This window comes from Schistocerca gregaria, chromosome 2, assembly GCF_023897955.1.
Source record: "Schistocerca gregaria isolate iqSchGreg1 chromosome 2, iqSchGreg1.2, whole genome shotgun sequence".
Lineage (NCBI taxonomy): Eukaryota > Metazoa > Arthropoda > Insecta > Orthoptera > Acrididae > Schistocerca > Schistocerca gregaria.
In genome coordinates, this window is record NC_064921.1 from 477,528,684 (window position 1) to 477,546,344 (window position 17,661).

The following is a 17,661-nucleotide window of genomic DNA, read 5'->3' on the forward strand; positions in this document are numbered from 1 at the left end:
GCTCTATAAATATGTTTCTAGAAATCGTGAAGCAGGAAAAATTGCTCGCAATAGCGATGAATTAAGTTTGAATACTCGAAATATTATACAAAAGAGTAGCTGAGGGCTAGTTTCGTTACACGTGCTCAAGAACATTTACAGAAAATATGTTATTCCACAACGATTTTAATGAAGAAATCAAATCCAAACACATTAGTTACTAAAGAAACTTCATAACTGCGTTAATAACGGCAATGTATTGACCTGATGCCTCAATTTTACGAGAACGTGGTACTGCTACTACAAAGCACACACCACGTGAGTTGAAAACAAAGAGAAATTATTAATTTCAAGAATTTCAGAGAGAGAAAACACTTCTACGCACATTCACACTAAAGAGTGACGATTTTTATCAGAATTACGCCTCATGACAACGTGCTTCCACTTTCCTTTATCGGAGTGAAAATAAAGGAACTACCGCAACACACTCGAAACCAACACTGAAATCACACTGAATCCCGATTTAAAATAATATATAAAACATTTTCGCTGTAGATCTGTAAGAAAAGTAATTAATATTTCAGTTAGATTTAAGAATTTCATTGTCCTTCCGACTCACCAAACACGCGCTTACCCGGAGGTGTTACCACTTCAGAAACTGCCCGCCGACTGACCGTGCGAGGGCGTCCCACAGATTCAATAGGAAGGGGCCAGAGAGGTAGCTTCCTTTACCACCCTGACAAGGGGCGGGAAGAACCACATCAAGGACACAACCTCTTTGCCTTAGAAATCGTATCTACCTTCTCAGACGTTGGCCCTACTGTTCTCTAGCACACAAAACTTCTCTCCAACCACCGAGCATGCAACAACAAATACTCTCATTCGTCCTTTCAGACCAGAAGGGAAGGAGATGACAGTATCTTAAGACATCATATGTAGTACGTAAAAAAGGCGATGTGGGTTTCATAGGACTCTGTATGATAATTACATACAAAAATGTGTTTAAAAATGTTTCGTGACAAGTTGTATGTGTTTATGTTTCAATATAACGTATTCCACTCCTCAGTCTCCTCCCAGATAAATTTAGAAATACCACAGTAAATTTAGAGGTGCAAATGTATGACGTAAATCGAAGAAAATAGCATGAAAGGAATCCAACAGAGACCTTTCAATTTTCCTGTGTTGTTGCAGGAAAATGTTTGCACAGTTTTCCACATCGAGTGACCGACGTCCAGAGGCCATGATATCGACGTCACCGACTTTTTGGGCGTCTGGGCTTATAATGCCATTGTATGCCCTTCACCTTGGGAAGACGGCCTGCATACTTCCCAGCTTCGACGAGGATACAGTAGCACGCGTCTTGGGCGAGTACAATGTGAGTAATGCTGAACACTGCTGTCTTGTATAGCAAGCTACGGCGCCCAAGTGCCGAACTATGTTGTTTTTGGTTAGATTTCAGTCGATGGTACACTTCATTTCCGTTTGTACACCTGTGTATTACCAAGTAGCTGTACAAAATGCAGTTCGTCACCTGAAATTGTTTGTCTACCACACATTCGTTTTAAGATACGCTAGGTGCATCGCAAGTCTGAACAGGAAGAGTGATTAGTGTTGTGAACATTGCAGTCGTGATTTGGAAGACTGGCTTTCGCTGCTACCCGTCCAATAATTATTGTCGCGTCAACCGATGAAACTAAGTCATGGAACAACTAGGACGGCTGAAAGCAAGGCCATTGTTACATCCTTGATAGCAACAACTTCTAACTTACGAGTCGGCATTCTAACAAGACGAGGGCTATTATACACCAGTGTCGTAATAATGCGGAATTGGATAGTGTCTATGACACGAAAGTTGTAGATGTATCCCACCCTGAGGCATCAAAGACTCGCCAATTTGGTAATGATGATAAGTTTGAGGCGGGAGAGTGTGGGAGAAATTCTAGAGGAAGACCAAGGATCGAATACGTAGTTCGAATGATCTAGAGCTGAATACGATTGCACAAGATAGACAAGCGTGGAGAACTGCATGTGAAAAGTCTTTGGCCTAAGGACCACGATGGCAACAATAAAATTCATGTGCAGTGTCTTTCTAAGAAAGTTATTATAAGAATGAAGTGAAGTAGTTTTCTGCTATCCCACCAATCGATTCCTTCTTTTAGGCAACTGTGCCATCAATTCCCTCCATCCCATTTCGAATCTGTACCTAGTTATTGTTTTACCTACCTATTCTTCACCATTCTTCAGCGCAATATTTCAAAAGCCTCTATTATCTTCTTGTCTGTTTAGGTTCACGTTTCGAAATACTCGCCAGAAACTAAGCTCCAGGAAAGACTAACATGTTAAATTTTTGTTTTTCAGAAATGCCCCTCTATTAAGCCATAAATTCTCCACATAAATTTCCTCTATCAACCATAATCTCTTCAGTTCGGAGCGACTATTTTGTTTGGGGAAGCCAACGTATTTCTCGGGCTTGTTAGTACCAAAAATGGTGTAGGTATTGGCAGATTTCCTTGTAACGAAACCATTTGCCCACCATTCACTTAAAAGGTGCTCGATGGTGTTCAGAAGTTAAGTCACTCATCGTTTTCTGCCTATCATATTTTGTCTGGGAACCTGCCACACATGTTCAAGGCGGACAACTATAACCGTTCCAGTGTTCAATACTCCGGGAAAATACTCAAGATGTCACCGATCCGCGAACACGATGCAACACAGCCTGGCTGATACACCGGGTATAATCCAACACCAAGCAGAGCAGTGCAGTGACACACGAAAGGCAACCACCGTATCTTTTTAAGATACTTCAAAACGCTTATCGGAATTTCGACCGTTTTCTTAATATAGTTACGAATTGATCAATTTACTGAACACGTCGAGTGCATTTTGAACGCCGAAGATATCTTGTGAAAAATATTAATTTATCCAGCCACAGTGCCCTCAGAGAAGTATTATTAACATCTAAATTATAATGAAAGTGCATTGCTTATCGTTCTGCAGATATTAGTTCCTTGTTCTCGTATTATCCATACATTATAAAGATTTTTAAACGTGTTGGTTTTCCGTTAACACTTTACACAGTTGCAATCCAACACTCTTAATCTGTGTTAGTTACTGTTATTTTGGTCGCAAACTGCAACTGAAGTCGAATTATGTTCTTCGTGAATATTCATAAATTACCTCCGATGTCAGTTGCCTAACGGATCTCATTAATACAGTCACCAAGTATAAAAATAACTTTCTGAGAATCAGTTGCTTTTATTATCCAATACTCACGCTTTTCGGCAGCGTCTGCCATAATTAGGTGACTAAATGTTGTATATACATCAGTTATTAATTGCTGATCCATGTGAACCAGCGAAAACATTTTTTCGGTGAGTGTTCCACTGAGGTTCCGAATGTTGTAGCCCTCGTCAACTGTAATTACTTTATTGTAATGCGCAATATTAAGCATGTTGTATATTAAGATAACCTGATTCTCATATTGTGAGAATATGTCCCAATCTGGCACATTAAGCGCAGGAACAAATACAACACCATCACATCACAAGGCCAGAGTCATGCTACAGTGGTTTTAGGAGGAAGATAGTGAACTGACGTTGTCTCGGCCATCAAATTGCGTGACAGTTTCCACATACCTACTAAGGGCTTTGTGGCGTCGTAACTAGTGCGCGATCGCCCATTTGTCTATTAAAAGATTTACTTCAGAATGTATGTGGGCTACAATATAAGCCGGTAGAGCATTACACGGTTAGTAACGGACGAGTTGTGTTCTGCAGACTGACGTCACGACCATCTGTTTGCAGCTGCGCGTGTGAAAGCAGTGGATTAGCGGTGGCAGGCCACTTACATTATACGAAACTAAAAATATTAGTAACTAATAAAGGAGTAACCTGAGGAACGTCATATTTGATATACATCCTTCTGTTGTGAAAACAAACAATATGTCAAAGTCTGAGATCAAAAATAGTTGTATTTTGGAAGTTAGTAAAATTCCATAAAAAACTTAATTTTCCGATAGTCAAGAATTTAAATAAATACAGTAATGTAATAATTCACCTTCAGTGACTATGTACGATGATCTGATAACACTTTCAGTGTTCATATATAAATTTGCAAAGTTTTTAGTTTAAGAAAACCTCTGTGACTTTTCTATAATAATAATAATTTCAAGAAGGGTGCGTGTTAGGGTGCGTGAGAATGAGAATGCGTGCGTGAGAGTGTGTGGGACGTTCGGCGTTATTAAAAATCATTCATGTAATTCTCTACAGAAACTGGCAAGTGTTCCAACTCTGTAACGTGGGAACGAATCCACCAGTGGTTCCCTAGTAGTGAATGTCGGATGTTCAAGTATGTATGCTTATGTATAAGACAGCCAGAACATTGGCGACTACATAATAAATTTCCAGGTATAGAGTAAAGCTTATAGTTCATTTTGTTTTGTTTATTTAATTACAGAGTTTTGTGTTAATTAATTTGATGGCGTCAATGAGCCTAGAGAAGTGGTTTTTACTTGCTAGATTTTGGCGCGAGCCACGCCCTAGAAGTGAGTTCTCATTGGTCGTAAGTGCTGACAGCCAATGAGAACCGAGACGGTTGGCCTCCTAGCGAGGAGGCATAGTTTTCAGTGTGGGAGAATGAGAAGGGAGTCGCCAGCTAGCTTTGATTGGAGGCGGTTATGCTGGATGTGACTTTTCACATTAAGTGTAAGATGAATTCTTGGGATGACTTCTGCGTTATGGTCCAGTGTTAATGGTATCTGGCAGTAACCAGAAACTGTTTATGAAAACTTTAGAGTGTTGTGATAATTCGTTCCGACGAAAATCGCGAGTGAACTTTGAATTATATAGCGTGGCGGTACTGAGTATATTCTTATTGAGTATTTTATGGCGAGCATAAACTTTTACTAAAGACAACCACTGAATATCGTGTGCAGAAGTAATTGGCCGACCATTGACTGTGTTACAAGTAATTGGTTTCGGAATTTGGGTCGGTAAAAGTTCTGGCTGTTTTAGGTATGGTGATAACTGTGAGCAGGAACTTCAGTAATTTTAGTAAATGCGGGCTGATGATCTTGCTTAATCGGAATAAAAATCTATTGAAGGTTTAAATTTGAACTTCATGTTTAAAGTACGAGTGACATCCCCTTTCCGAATCATTTCTTTCAAGTACATAGAAAATATTCAGCAAATTTTACTCATAGCGGCCTCTGGCGTGTAGCTATGTGGTTACAGTTTCCTCAACATTGCTTTTCTGCGATCTCGTAAGCAGCTGCAGTCAGGAGTTTACGTGTGGAGATCTACCGCTGTAAAGAGGTAGGCGAACAAAAATTATAAAAGAAATTGCATTGCAGCAGCAACGTGTAATCCGTGGCAATTGGTGCATCGCACGCACGCACGTAAAAAATCCGTCGCAACTTGTCCCACCCGTGCCACACAGAATCGCACACTGTATTGCGCTCAGCTATGGCCCACAGACTTTCGATTGGGTTTAAATTCGTGTAGTTGGTTGTCCAGGGGAACACGATAAACTCGTCCTGGTACACTCTCGCCGTGGCATGTTGCATTGTTCTGCTGGTAGATGCCATCGTGTCGAGGAGAAACAAACTTCATGTAGGGGTGGAAGTGGTTCCCAAGGATAGATGCATGCTTGTGTTGATCCAACGTACCTTCCAAAATGATGACATTGCCCAGGGAATTCCACGAAAACATTTCACAGACTATAACGCTCCGCGATTGTTTGGGGTGTTTGCTTTCAGACGTTTCACGCCGATGGAGATTTAAACGTGATTCAGCTGAAAAGGCCACCGGTGTCCAGTCAGTGGTCGTCCAGATACGCCACTGGCGTGCAAATTCCACCCTTCGCCGCCGATGAACTGCGGTCAGTGTGGGTGACTGAACCAGGCGCGCCGGCCGCGGTGGTCTCGCGGTTCTAGGCGCGCAGTCCGGAACCGTGCGACTGCTACGGTCGCAGGTTCGAATCCTGCCTCGGGCATGGATATGTGTGATGTCCTTAGGTTAGTTAGGTTTAAGTAGTTCTAAGTTCTAGGGGACTGATGACCACAGCAGTTGAGTCCCATAGTGCTCAGAGCCATTTTTTTTGAACCAGGCGCCTGCTGAGGAGGCCCAGACACCGCAACACTCGCTGAACGGTTCTTGAGGAGGCGTTGTTGGTACACCCTGGGTTCATCTGGGCGATCAGTTGCTCAACAGTTGCACGTCTAATCTCCCGTACGCATCTCCGCACCCGTTATTCGCCCTAGTCATCTGTGGCACGTGGAGCGTCACAGTTGCCTACGCGAAGGTTTTGGATAGCGCCATTTTGCCATGTGTGCCTTAACCTCGGCGGCACACGAACTGTTTACGACTTTAGCCGTTTCGGAAATTCTTCTGTCCTTATGCCCTTCTGGACGTCAGATAAATCGCCCCGTTCCGCATTGTAACAACGAATGCACTGTTCTCCGTGTCCCAGCGACACGCTTTATATGCCCTCCACTGAGAGTGCTACCTTTTGACGTCTGTGAATGGTTATAACATGATAACGTCGAACATAGGCGGTGGTCACATTGTGACTGGACTGTGTTTTTCAGAGTGGAACATGTGGCGCTTTTTACTTTTTGATAATTTTTCTTGGATTATCTGTGTTTGGTTCATCCCATGCGGAAATGAGCAGTGTGGCTGAGTGGGATAAGAAGAAGAGTCTTCTTTGCCATTTCAGAACAACCAGAAAAAACCCAACAACGTCACAAAACAGTATGTCTGGCAAAATCATTCTTAACCCTCTAGCAAAATCACTCCTAATCTGATGTAAGCAAGCGTTTACTTGAGTCTCGTTAGTTGAATGCATTCTCATTCCAAAGATCGCATTGGTTGTGTGTCGTTAAGAGAAAGAGTTCTCAATTTACATACAAACAGCGCAGGCCGAACCTAGCCTAGCTGTTGCTTTACATGACTTAACTCGGACCACACCAGTCGCCTTTCACTTTCGTAAGAAAGTACCTACAACGCCTCCAATTCCTTAAAGGTGAAAATTTATTTTCTGGGTTGCTATTCTCGTGAAATAAATGAAAATATCACTATCTTTAAGAAAACCATGAATGATTTATTACTATAGTTTGTGGATGTTTTAATTGTTCGTCAAAGTGCCACAACAGTTCTGCTGCCTTTCTCGAAGGACTATCTCATGGATTATCCTACTACGTCCTGGCAATCTTTCATCATCGAAGGTGGACGGAGAGCGCTATTTATGCCTTGAAAATATTTATATTCCACGGTAAATGTGGCTTATCACTGTTAAAAATTCATTTTGTAAATATTTGTATTGCCTTTGACGGAGCGCATGTCAACTGAGGTTCTATGCTCTTTCTACATCCAAAGCATTTGGATCTGGATTTTAGCATTCTTTCAAAACTTTATAAACATTAGATTAACGCTCGTAATATCTATAACATGGCTTTACAACAACTGAACAATTATTTATTGTTCCTGCATAGTACCTATACACGTAACTTACTGATAACAGATTGCGAAGTATACGTTTGAGGAAAAACGGAAATAGCAAGGCGAGCCGGAAGAAGCGGTAATCGCGAATTGCAAGTTGATGCAGAGGTGGAGACCAGACAGATGAAAGCTCTACACTACGTGTCAATGTAATTGGTTCTTGTTACTGTTACAGAAGGCACATCCTCCTAAGACAGATACGCTTTCAATTACGGAGATAATTAGCTTGATATCAGTCTTAACGATAATTTTGTAATTTTTTGCAGGAATGCAACTGGTTAGACAGTGCTGACAATGAAAGTGGTAAGAGGAAGTAGTGCTCTTTCAAATTCACTTGTTTGAGGTTCCATGTACGCACAGTTGTTGGGCACGGAAAAGTAAAAGCTGCGTGCTTCGTTCAATTAAACTAGTAAGAGTCGAGTAGATGTAATAATTAGGATTTGGCAAGTAATCTCTAATAATGGATGTAAAAAATATCGTTCTTTACTATGACACGGAATGAAAACCTTCATTGTCAACGATCAATCAAATTTCTGAATAGAGTACTCATTACTTTTATTTCCTACGAGAAAAACATAGGTAAAGACATATTGAAGACGATCCAAATACTGTTTGACTGTGCTAAGTTTTCGATACGAAATAATTGGAGCTGAAGCCCAACTATAATAGATCCTTCACAGTGGAATCTTGATTGCAACTTCAATACTCAGAAAGAAAAATAATGCTTATTATGAGCTTTATTCATATTAACTTGGATAGGATAGGTATAGAGCCATGTGTATAAGTAAATGCGTGTCACAACAGTTTTGTGGCTCCTGATGCATCTTATTCTTTGTTTCCAGATTTTGAGCTTGTTCATGCCTCCAAACTTGGCAGTGACTATTGCCAAGAACCCCTACAGTCCCGTCCGAAAGATGCTGCACCACATCAAAATCTTATCAGTCGGAGGGGCTGTAATGGACGCAGAGACTCAGCTATTCGTTGAAAAGGAGCTTGGTAAGCGGGTCAGCCAGGGGTGAGTGCCACAACAGACTAAGTCAGATATGAAGGTAAAATAAAATAGTTTGTGATTTAACCCCTCGAAACTAACACACAGTTTCGGAACTGGCAACAATGTTCTACTCTAAGACAATTGAGGGAGCGAAAATACACAGTGTACTTGCATCAGCAGTGGAAGGTAGGTATTCTACACACTCGTGTTGGCAAAACGTCAGGAAAATCGTTAAACAAACATCGGCCAAAGATTCCGAAAAGGAACCCACAGGAAGTAAATCAACTGAAGATTTATTAGTATCCTTGTGGAAAAAATACTACGAACATTTTTACAGGCAACTCAATGAGAACTCATTTAGTAGTAATATTACCCTTCGCCCCCCCCCCCCCCCCCACGCCAACACACACACACACTACCTTGGCCTCCTCCAGCTTCCATAAACACAAGTATTAGTTGAGAACTAAGTTTCGATATATGACAATATTTCTGCAGGCGCTGACCTGATCCTACATAACACAAAGGTTATTAAAAATGCGGGTTATTAGAGTTTAAAGTGATAAGAGGTTGCTCTGGAACATCCTTCGACCTCTTCGTGATTAAAATATTTTTTCTAGGCAGTGTTTTGAGCCAAACTAATAAATGACTTGAGATTAGTGTCTCATTTCATTACAGCCAAACTGTGTGCATACGAGAGGCGTTTGAAAAGTCTGTGAAAAGTCTAAGAGATGGCACCACCGGCACGTATTGAGTTCCTGTTTAGTTAGTAGCATCTTTGGAAAGAATGCACACCAAGTTTGAGCCATATTGGTCTATTTCTTTGTGTCTGGTATTCGTGTGAATCAAGAAAGTCGAGTGATTGCCAAACAATGGACGAAAACTAATTTCGTGTGGTGACTAAACATTACTTTGTGAAAGGCAAAACGCCTCAGGAGACTAAAGAGAAGCTTGATAAACCTTACGGTGACTCAGCACCTTCGATTAGAAGAGTGGTTTCAAAACGTTCGTAGTGACCATATGGACACAAGTGATGCTGAACGTTCTGGACGCCCTGTGGAGATTACAACTCCATAAATCATTGATAAAATCCATGATATGCTGGTGGATGAGAGAAAAGGTGCGTGAGATTGCTAGTGCTGTGGGAATCTTGAATGAACGGGTACATAATATTTTGCATAAACATTTGGACATGAGAAAGCTATCCACAAGATGGGTTCCGCGATTGCTCATGCTTGACCAAAAACGGAATCATGTGAAGTGTTGCAAGGATGGTTTGCAGCTGTTCAGGAAGAATCTGCAGGACTTTAAACATCGTTTCGCCACTGTGAGAACGCTGATTTCTTCGCTGCCTGTACATATGTCCAGTGTGAAGCACCACCACCACCACCAGCGACAGCAGCAGCAGCAGCGAGCAGCTAAGAAGGCGAAGAAGACTGTCAGCAAGCATTATTATTATTGTTGTTATTGTTGTTGTTGGCGTTGGTGTTGGCATGTGTTGTTATGCTATAGATGAGGTCGCCTGGTAGTTTCTTCCTGAAGTGCCACAGCAGCAAAAGCAGCAGTTACTCTCGATAGGATGTCCTCCTGTACTTCTGAACTTGGTACCACTCCACTATGTTATAGCACAGCAATTGACAGAAATTGATTCTCAGCTAAGTGATAGCAAAATACAGCTATTCACCAATATGTAATTTGACTGGATGTGCATCTGAACGTATGGATGTAGTCTTTGATGCAGTCACTGAGACAGAGAACGTTCAGTGCTTAGTATTAGGGTTGAGAATGTGTGGTCCAATTGGATGTAGTATTTGATGCAGTCACTGAGACAGAGAACGTTCAGTGCTTAGTATTAGGGTTGAGAATGTATGGTCCAATTGGGACAATCAGTGTATCAGAGACAGAGATGACAAGTGAATACAACTCACAGTATACTCCTATTAGCATTAACGTGTTAAAGGGTGCGGTGTTAACTGTCAGAATGTATGGAGAGAGGGCAGAGCAGCGGACAGAAATTCAGGACACTTTCTTGCTCTTGAGTTTGGAAACTACGCCCAAAAGCGGAAGAATCACCAATGATGCACTGCATGAGGCTGCAGAAGGCAAAGCATTCAAGACACATAACGTGTACCCACAGGACATGTGACCTATAATTGAAAAAAACATCATGATGCTCTCTCCTTTGATAAAAGATTCTGGAATAGCCCCCATTCGTATCTTCAAGAGGGAACTGCCAAGGGGGAGGTGACCATGAGAAATAGATTGAGCAACCAACGAAAGGATAACGATCTACGACTCGGGGCGGGGAATGTCAGAAGGTTTATTGTGGTAGGGAAGTAGAAAATCTGAAAAGGGAGATGCAAAGGCTCAATCTCGATGTAGCAGGGGTCAGTGAAGTGAAGTGAAATGGAAAGAAGATTTCTGGTCAGATGACTGTAGGGTAATATCAACAGCAGCAGGAAATGGTATAACGGGAGTAGGATTTGTTATGAATAGAAAGGTATGGCAAAAAGTGAGTTATAGCGAATAACATCGTCAGTGATAGGGTTGTTCCTCTCAGAATAGACAGCAAACCAGCATCGACAACGATAGTTCATGTGTAAATGCCGATGTCGCAAGCTGAAGATGAAGAGGTAGAGAAATTATATGAGGATATTGAAAGGATAACACAATATGCAAGGGGAGATGAAACTCTAATAGTCAACGGCGACTGGAATGCAGTAGAAGAAAAGGTTACAGAAGAATATGGGCTTGGGACAAGGAATGAGAGAGGAGAACGACTGATTGAGTTCTAGAATAAATTTCAACTAGTAATAGCAAACACTCTGTTCAAGAATAACAAGAGGAGGAGGTACGCTTGGAAAAGGCTGGCTGATACGGGAAGATTTCAATTAGATTGCATTATGGTCAGCTAGAGATTCCGAAATCAGATACTGTATTGTAAAGCATAGCAAGGAGCAGATATAGACTCAGTTCACAATTTAGTGGTGTGGAAGAGTAGTCTAAAGTTCAAGAGAATAGTCAGGAAGAATGAACGCACAAAGAATAGTGACCCGAAAGTACTAAGGAATGAAGAGATATGCTTCAAGTTTTGCCAAGGCTATAGACACTGCACCAACTAATAGCTCAGTAGGCAGTTTAGTTAGTGAGGAATGGACGTCTCTAAAAAGGGCAGTCACAGAAGTTGGAAAGAAAAACATAGATGCAAAGAAGGTAGCTGCAACGAAACCACTGGTAACAGAAGAAATACTTCAGATGATCGATGAAAGATGGAAGTGCAAAAATGTTCAGGTAAATTCAGGAGTAGAGAAATTATAGTCACTTAAGAATGAAATAAGTAGCAGGTGCAAGGAAACCAAGGCGAAACGGCTGCATGGAAAACGTGAAGAAATCGAAAAAGAAATGATTGGCGGAATAACTGACATAGAACACAGAAAAGTTAAAACAACTTCAATTAAATTAGAAGCAAGGGTGGTAACAGTAAGAGTGCAATGGGAATTCCATTGTTAAATCCAGAGGAGGGAGTGGATAGTTGGAAGGACTACAGTGAATTCATTTATGAATGGAAAGAATAGTCTGATGACATGATGGGAGAAGAAATAGGAGTCGATATAGAAGAGATGGGGGACCCAGTATTAAAATCACAAAATTAAGAGAGCTTTGGAAGACTAAAGATCGAATAAAGCAAAGGTGTAGGTAACATCCCATCAGTTTCCAAAATCATTCCGCCAAGTGGCAACAGAACGACTGTTCACGCTGGTGTGTAGAATGTAGAGTGCGGTGACATACCACCTCACTTTTGGAAAAACATCTTGTACACATTTCCGAAGACTGCAAGAACTGACAAGTGTGAGAATTATAGCACAATCAGCTTAGCAGCCCATGCCTCCATGTTGTTGACAAGAATAATACACAGAACGATAGAAAAGAACATTGAGGATGTGTTGGATGACGATGTGTTTGGCTTCAGGAAAGGTAAAGACACCAGAGAGGCAGTTCTGACGATGTTCTTCATAATGGAAGCAAGACTAAAGAAAAATCAAGACATGTTAATAGGATTTGTCGACCTGGAAAAATAGTTCAACAATGTCAGATGCTACATGATGTTCGAAATTCTAAGAAAAACAGCGTAAGCTATAGGGAAAGGCGGATAATATACAATATGTCAAGAGCCAAGAGGGAACAACGAGAGTTGAAGAGCAGATGCGAAATGATCAGATTAAAAAGGGTGTAAGACAGGTATTACAGGGATGTAATCTTTCTCTCTTACTGTTCGACCTATACATTGAAGAAGGAATAATGGAAATAAAGGAAAGGTTCAAAAGTGCAATTAAAATTGAAGACGAAAGGATATCAACGTTAAGATTCGCTGATGACATTGATGACATGGTCAATCTCAGTGAAAGTGAAGAAGAATTACGTGATGTGCTGAATGGAATAATCTGTCTAATGAGTACAGAATAGGTTTTGAGACTAAACTGAAGAAAGATGAAATTAAAGTAATGAAATGAGAAAAACGAGAAACTTATCGTTTGGCTTGGCGATCACGAATTAGTTGAAAATTTACATCAGGCGAATGTGGTCGCAGACACATCAACGTCAGTTCACTATAATGGTTCTCAAACCTCTGTAGCACAGTTCTGGCTCCAAGATGTGTGCAATCGTACTGGTGAAAGATGACATCGCTATCGGGAAAGACATCAAGCATGAAGCGATGCAGGTGGTTTGCAGCTGTCAGCGGGTCTTTGAGTACTACCACAAGTCTCATACAAGCGCAGGAGAATGTCTCCCATAGTATAATACTGCTCCCACCGCCCTGCGACTGTGGGCGTTGCACGTTTCGAGCTGCCATTAACCTCCATGATGGCAGTTGTCGAGATGATCACCTACTACATGTAGCAAAAAATGTGAGACACTCAAAGAGCTGACACTTTACCTTTGATCGATAGTCGAATCCCGATGGTCCCATATCCATTGCAATCGCAATTGACGATGTCGTTGGGTCAACATGTGAACATGTAGGGGTGCTCTGCTGCAGTGCTCCATAGTCAACAATGTAAGATGAAAGGTGTGCTCCGAAATACTTTGCTATCGCCAGCATTGTGCTCTTTCAACAGAGATACCACAGATCACCATCTATCCAACCTCACAGAACATGAAGTTTGGAGATTTGTCTGCTCTGTAAAGAGTCGTGGACGTGCAACCATTTAGCGCCTAGTGGTAGTTTAACTATCCTTTTACTTCTATCCGTAGAAGCTCACGATAGTAGCACGTGAACATACGACCAGCTTCGCCGTTTTTGAGGCACTAGTTCACAGGCTCTGCGTAATAATAATCTGCGGTTTGCCAGAGTTGATTACCCCAGTGCAATTCATCATTTGCAGGCCATATCTCCTCCGTCCGTGCCTGCTCCACTTACATACTTTTGTTACCGCCTGACGTACCCACAATGCCACAAGGTGGCATCTAACACCTCGGCGGGCAGCGGTCTTAGTCCTTTGACTTATCAGTGTATTTACATATCCGTCAATTCCTTTTGGCTAATAATTTGAATTTTGGTTTATCCTACCAATTTTAGCAATTTACAATTTCATATCCTACCTAATTCCTAATTCTAGAGCCATTTTTACCAATCTACCGGTTTGGACCACTCAACTAACATTTAACAGGCTGTGCTACTATATTATTTTGTAAAGTCAAAGTATCTTACCACGTTGTCCTATGTATGTATGGTGCATATTTCGTGAGTATACAGTGTATAACACGTGTGTGGCGTATTTGTTGCGTAATTAAGTTGTCTGCATGGAGTAACTGTCGTGACAGTATGGGTACATGCAGTGGCCATGTCAGCATATCAGTAGTAGCAATGTTGAAACTACAAATAATTTACATTTAAAACAAAGTGCTTTTATAAACTGCAAGTTTGTGTCTTGTTACTAATAACTCAGAATTTAACATACTAGGCTGGGGTTCAATTGTTAGCACGCTGCTTCATAGGAAAGCAGCAATTTATATTTATAAAAAAAAAAAAAAATTGCAACTGGGTAGGCTATGGAAGGGGGGCACAAAGAACATCAATATTTTTGGTAGGAAATATATTTACACGATGTCTCTCCTAAGAGTCGCCAGGCACATTTGCTCTGAAGTTTCGTTGATATTTGGAGTTTTGTTTTTTCAATGCGTAGTTGGAGACAACCCAGAAAAATGCTGCCCATGACGTCTTTCATGTCAAAAGGAAAGCGTCGGTAACTTCCCCGTTTCAGACAGAATGATTTTTAAACTAAAATACGAGCCCATTGGGCAGAGCGGTCCCAAATTAGTCTAGCAAAATATTCATTTTCACGATAGAGTGAAGCGTCAAAGAAACTGGTATAGGCATGCGTATTCAAATACAGAGGTATCTAAACAGGCAGAACCGGCGGTGCAATCGGCAACGACTATATAAGACAACGAGTGTTTGGCACAGTTGTTAGATGGGTTACTGCTGCTAAATTGGCAGGTTATCAATATTTACGTGAGTTTGAACATGGCGTTATAGTCGGTGCACGAGCGATGGGACATGAAACATCAAATCTCCGACATCGCTGCGGCCGGAAAAAGATCCTGGAACAACGGGACCAACGAAAAATGAAGAGAATCGTTCCTGTACACAAGTGCAACCCTTCCGCAAATTGCTGCAGATTTCAGTGCTGGGCCATAAACAAGTATCAACGTGCGTACCATTCAACGAAACATCATCAATACGGGGTTTCGGAGCCGAAGCCCACTCGTGTACCTTTGATGACTGCATGACACAAAGCTTTACGCCTCGCCTGGGCTCGTCAACATTGACATTGGACTGTTGATGACTTGTGGCTTGTCGGAAGAGCCTCGCTTCAAATTGTATCAGGTGGATGGACGTGTACGGGTATGGAGACAGCCTCACGAATCCATGGATCCTGCATGTAAGCAGGGGACTCTTCAAGCTGATGGAGGCTCTGTAGTGGTGTGAACGAGTGCATTGGAGTGATATGGGACCCCTTTTACAGCTAGATACGATTCTGATATTCGTAAGCATACTGCCTCATCACCTGCATCCATTCATGTCCATTGTGCATTCCGACGGACTTGCGCAATTCCAGCAGGTCATTGCTATACCCCACACCTTCAGAACTGCTACAGAGTGGCTCCAGGAACACTCTTCTGAGTTTAAACACTTCCGCTGGAAACTAAATTCCTCAGAAGATGACATTATTAAGCATATCTGGAAGTCTTTTCAACGTGCTGTTCAGAAGAGATCTCCACCCCCTCACACTCTTACGGATTTATGTACATCCCTGCGCTATTCATGATGTCAGTTTCCTCCAGCATTACCCCAGACACGCTACGTCGTTTTGCGGCACTTCTGCGTCCTCGCGGAGGCCCTACACGATGTTAGGAGATGTACCAGTATCTTTAGTATTTCACTGTATGTATTAACAAGGACAATAAAACGCAAAAGGAATAACGAGCTCACCAGTAGTTGGTCTGCGGTGAGTGCTACTGCCATACAGAAGTCTGCTGCTCAGTCGCTGCCGCAGTACTAATTATCCTTCGTTTTTAGCCGTCCCTCTTAATACATATCAGCAAAACATATATCGCACTAAAGTATCTGGCAGTTCTACACTCCTGGAAATTGAAATAAGAACACCGTGAATTCATTGTCCCAGGAAGGGGAAACTTTATTGACACATTCCTGGGGTCAGATACATCACATGATCACACTGACAGAACCACAGGCACATAGACACAGGCAACAGAGCATGCACAATGTCGGCACTAGTACAGTGTATATCCACCTTTCGCAGCAATGCAGGCTGCTATTCTCCCATGGAGACGATCGTAGAGATGCTGGATGTAGTCCTGTGGAACGGCTTGCCATGCCATTTCCACCTGGCGCCTCAGTTGGACCAGCGTTCGTGCTGGACGTGCAGACCGCGTGAGACGACGCTTCATCCAGTCCCAAACATGCTCAATGGGGGACAGATCCGGAGATCTTGCTGGCCAGGGTAGTTGACTTACACCTTCTAGAGCACGTTGGGTGGCACGGGATACAGGCGGACGTGCATTGTCCTGTTGGAACAGCAAGTTCCCTTGCCGGTCTAGGAATGGTAGAACGATGGCTTCAATGACGGTTTGGATGTACCGTGCACTATTCAGTGTCCCCTCGACGATCACCAGAGGTGTACGGCCAGTGTAGGAGATGGCTCCCCACACCATGATGCCGGATGTTAGCCCTGTGTACCTCGGTCGTATGCAGTCCTGATTGTGGCGCTCACCTGCACGGCGCCAAACACGCATACGACCATCATTGGTACCAAGGCAGAAGCGACTCTCATCGCTGAAGACGACACGTCTCCATTTGTCCCTCCATTCACGCCTGTCGCGACACCACTGGAGGCGGGCTGCACGATGTTGGGGCGTGAGCGGAAGACGGCCTAACGGTGTGCGGGACCGTAGCCCAGCTTCATGGAGACGGTTGCGAATGGTCCTCGCCGATACCCCAGGAGCAACAGTGTCCCTAGTTTGCTGGGAAGTGGCGGTGCGGTCCCCTACGGCACTGGTAGGATCGTACGGTCTTGGCGTGCATCCGTGCGTCGCTGCGGTCCGGTCCCAGGTCGACGGGCACGTGCACCTTCCGCCGACCACTGGCGACAATATCGATGTACTGTGGAGACCTCACGCCCCACGTGTTGAGCAATTCGGCAGTACGTCCACCCGGCCTCCCGCATGCCCACTAACACCCTCGCTCAAAGTCCGTCAACTGCACATACGGTTCACGTCCACGCTGTCGCGGCATGCTACCAGTGTTAAAGACTGCGATGGAGCTCCGTATGCCACGGCAAACTGGCTGACACTGACGGCGGCGGTGCACAAATGCTGCGCAGCTAGCGCCATTCGACGGCCAACACCGCGGTTCCTGGTGTGTCCGCTGTGCCGTGCGTGTGATTATTGCTTGTACAGCCCTCTCGCAGTGTCCGGAGCAAGTATGGTGGGTCTGACACACCGGTGTCAATGTGTTCTTTTTCCATTTCCAGGAGTGTATATCGAATGAGGACGTAAAATTCCGATTCAGAAACGATTGTCTGAAACGGAAAACACACCGAGGCATTCCGTCGAAGCTGGGCGTTGTATGATAGACGTGATGAGTAGCATTTTTGGGTTGATGCCAGCTAAACG

General features: G+C 42.9%; 1 protein-coding gene across 2 annotated transcripts in view; it reads left to right on the top strand.

Annotated features, from left to right (window-relative positions):
- Positions 1 to 17,661, top strand: part of LOC126326983 (luciferin 4-monooxygenase-like) — a 250,106-nt gene that overhangs the window by 53,421 nt on the left and 179,024 nt on the right. For both annotated transcript variants that reach the window (XM_049995817.1, XM_049995816.1), the window contains exons 4-5: positions 1,171 to 1,354; positions 8,318 to 8,490. In XM_049995817.1, coding sequence (XP_049851774.1) covers positions 1,171 to 1,354; positions 8,318 to 8,490 — 357 coding nt within the window. The remainder of the gene's footprint in view (positions 1 to 1,170; positions 1,355 to 8,317; positions 8,491 to 17,661) is intronic.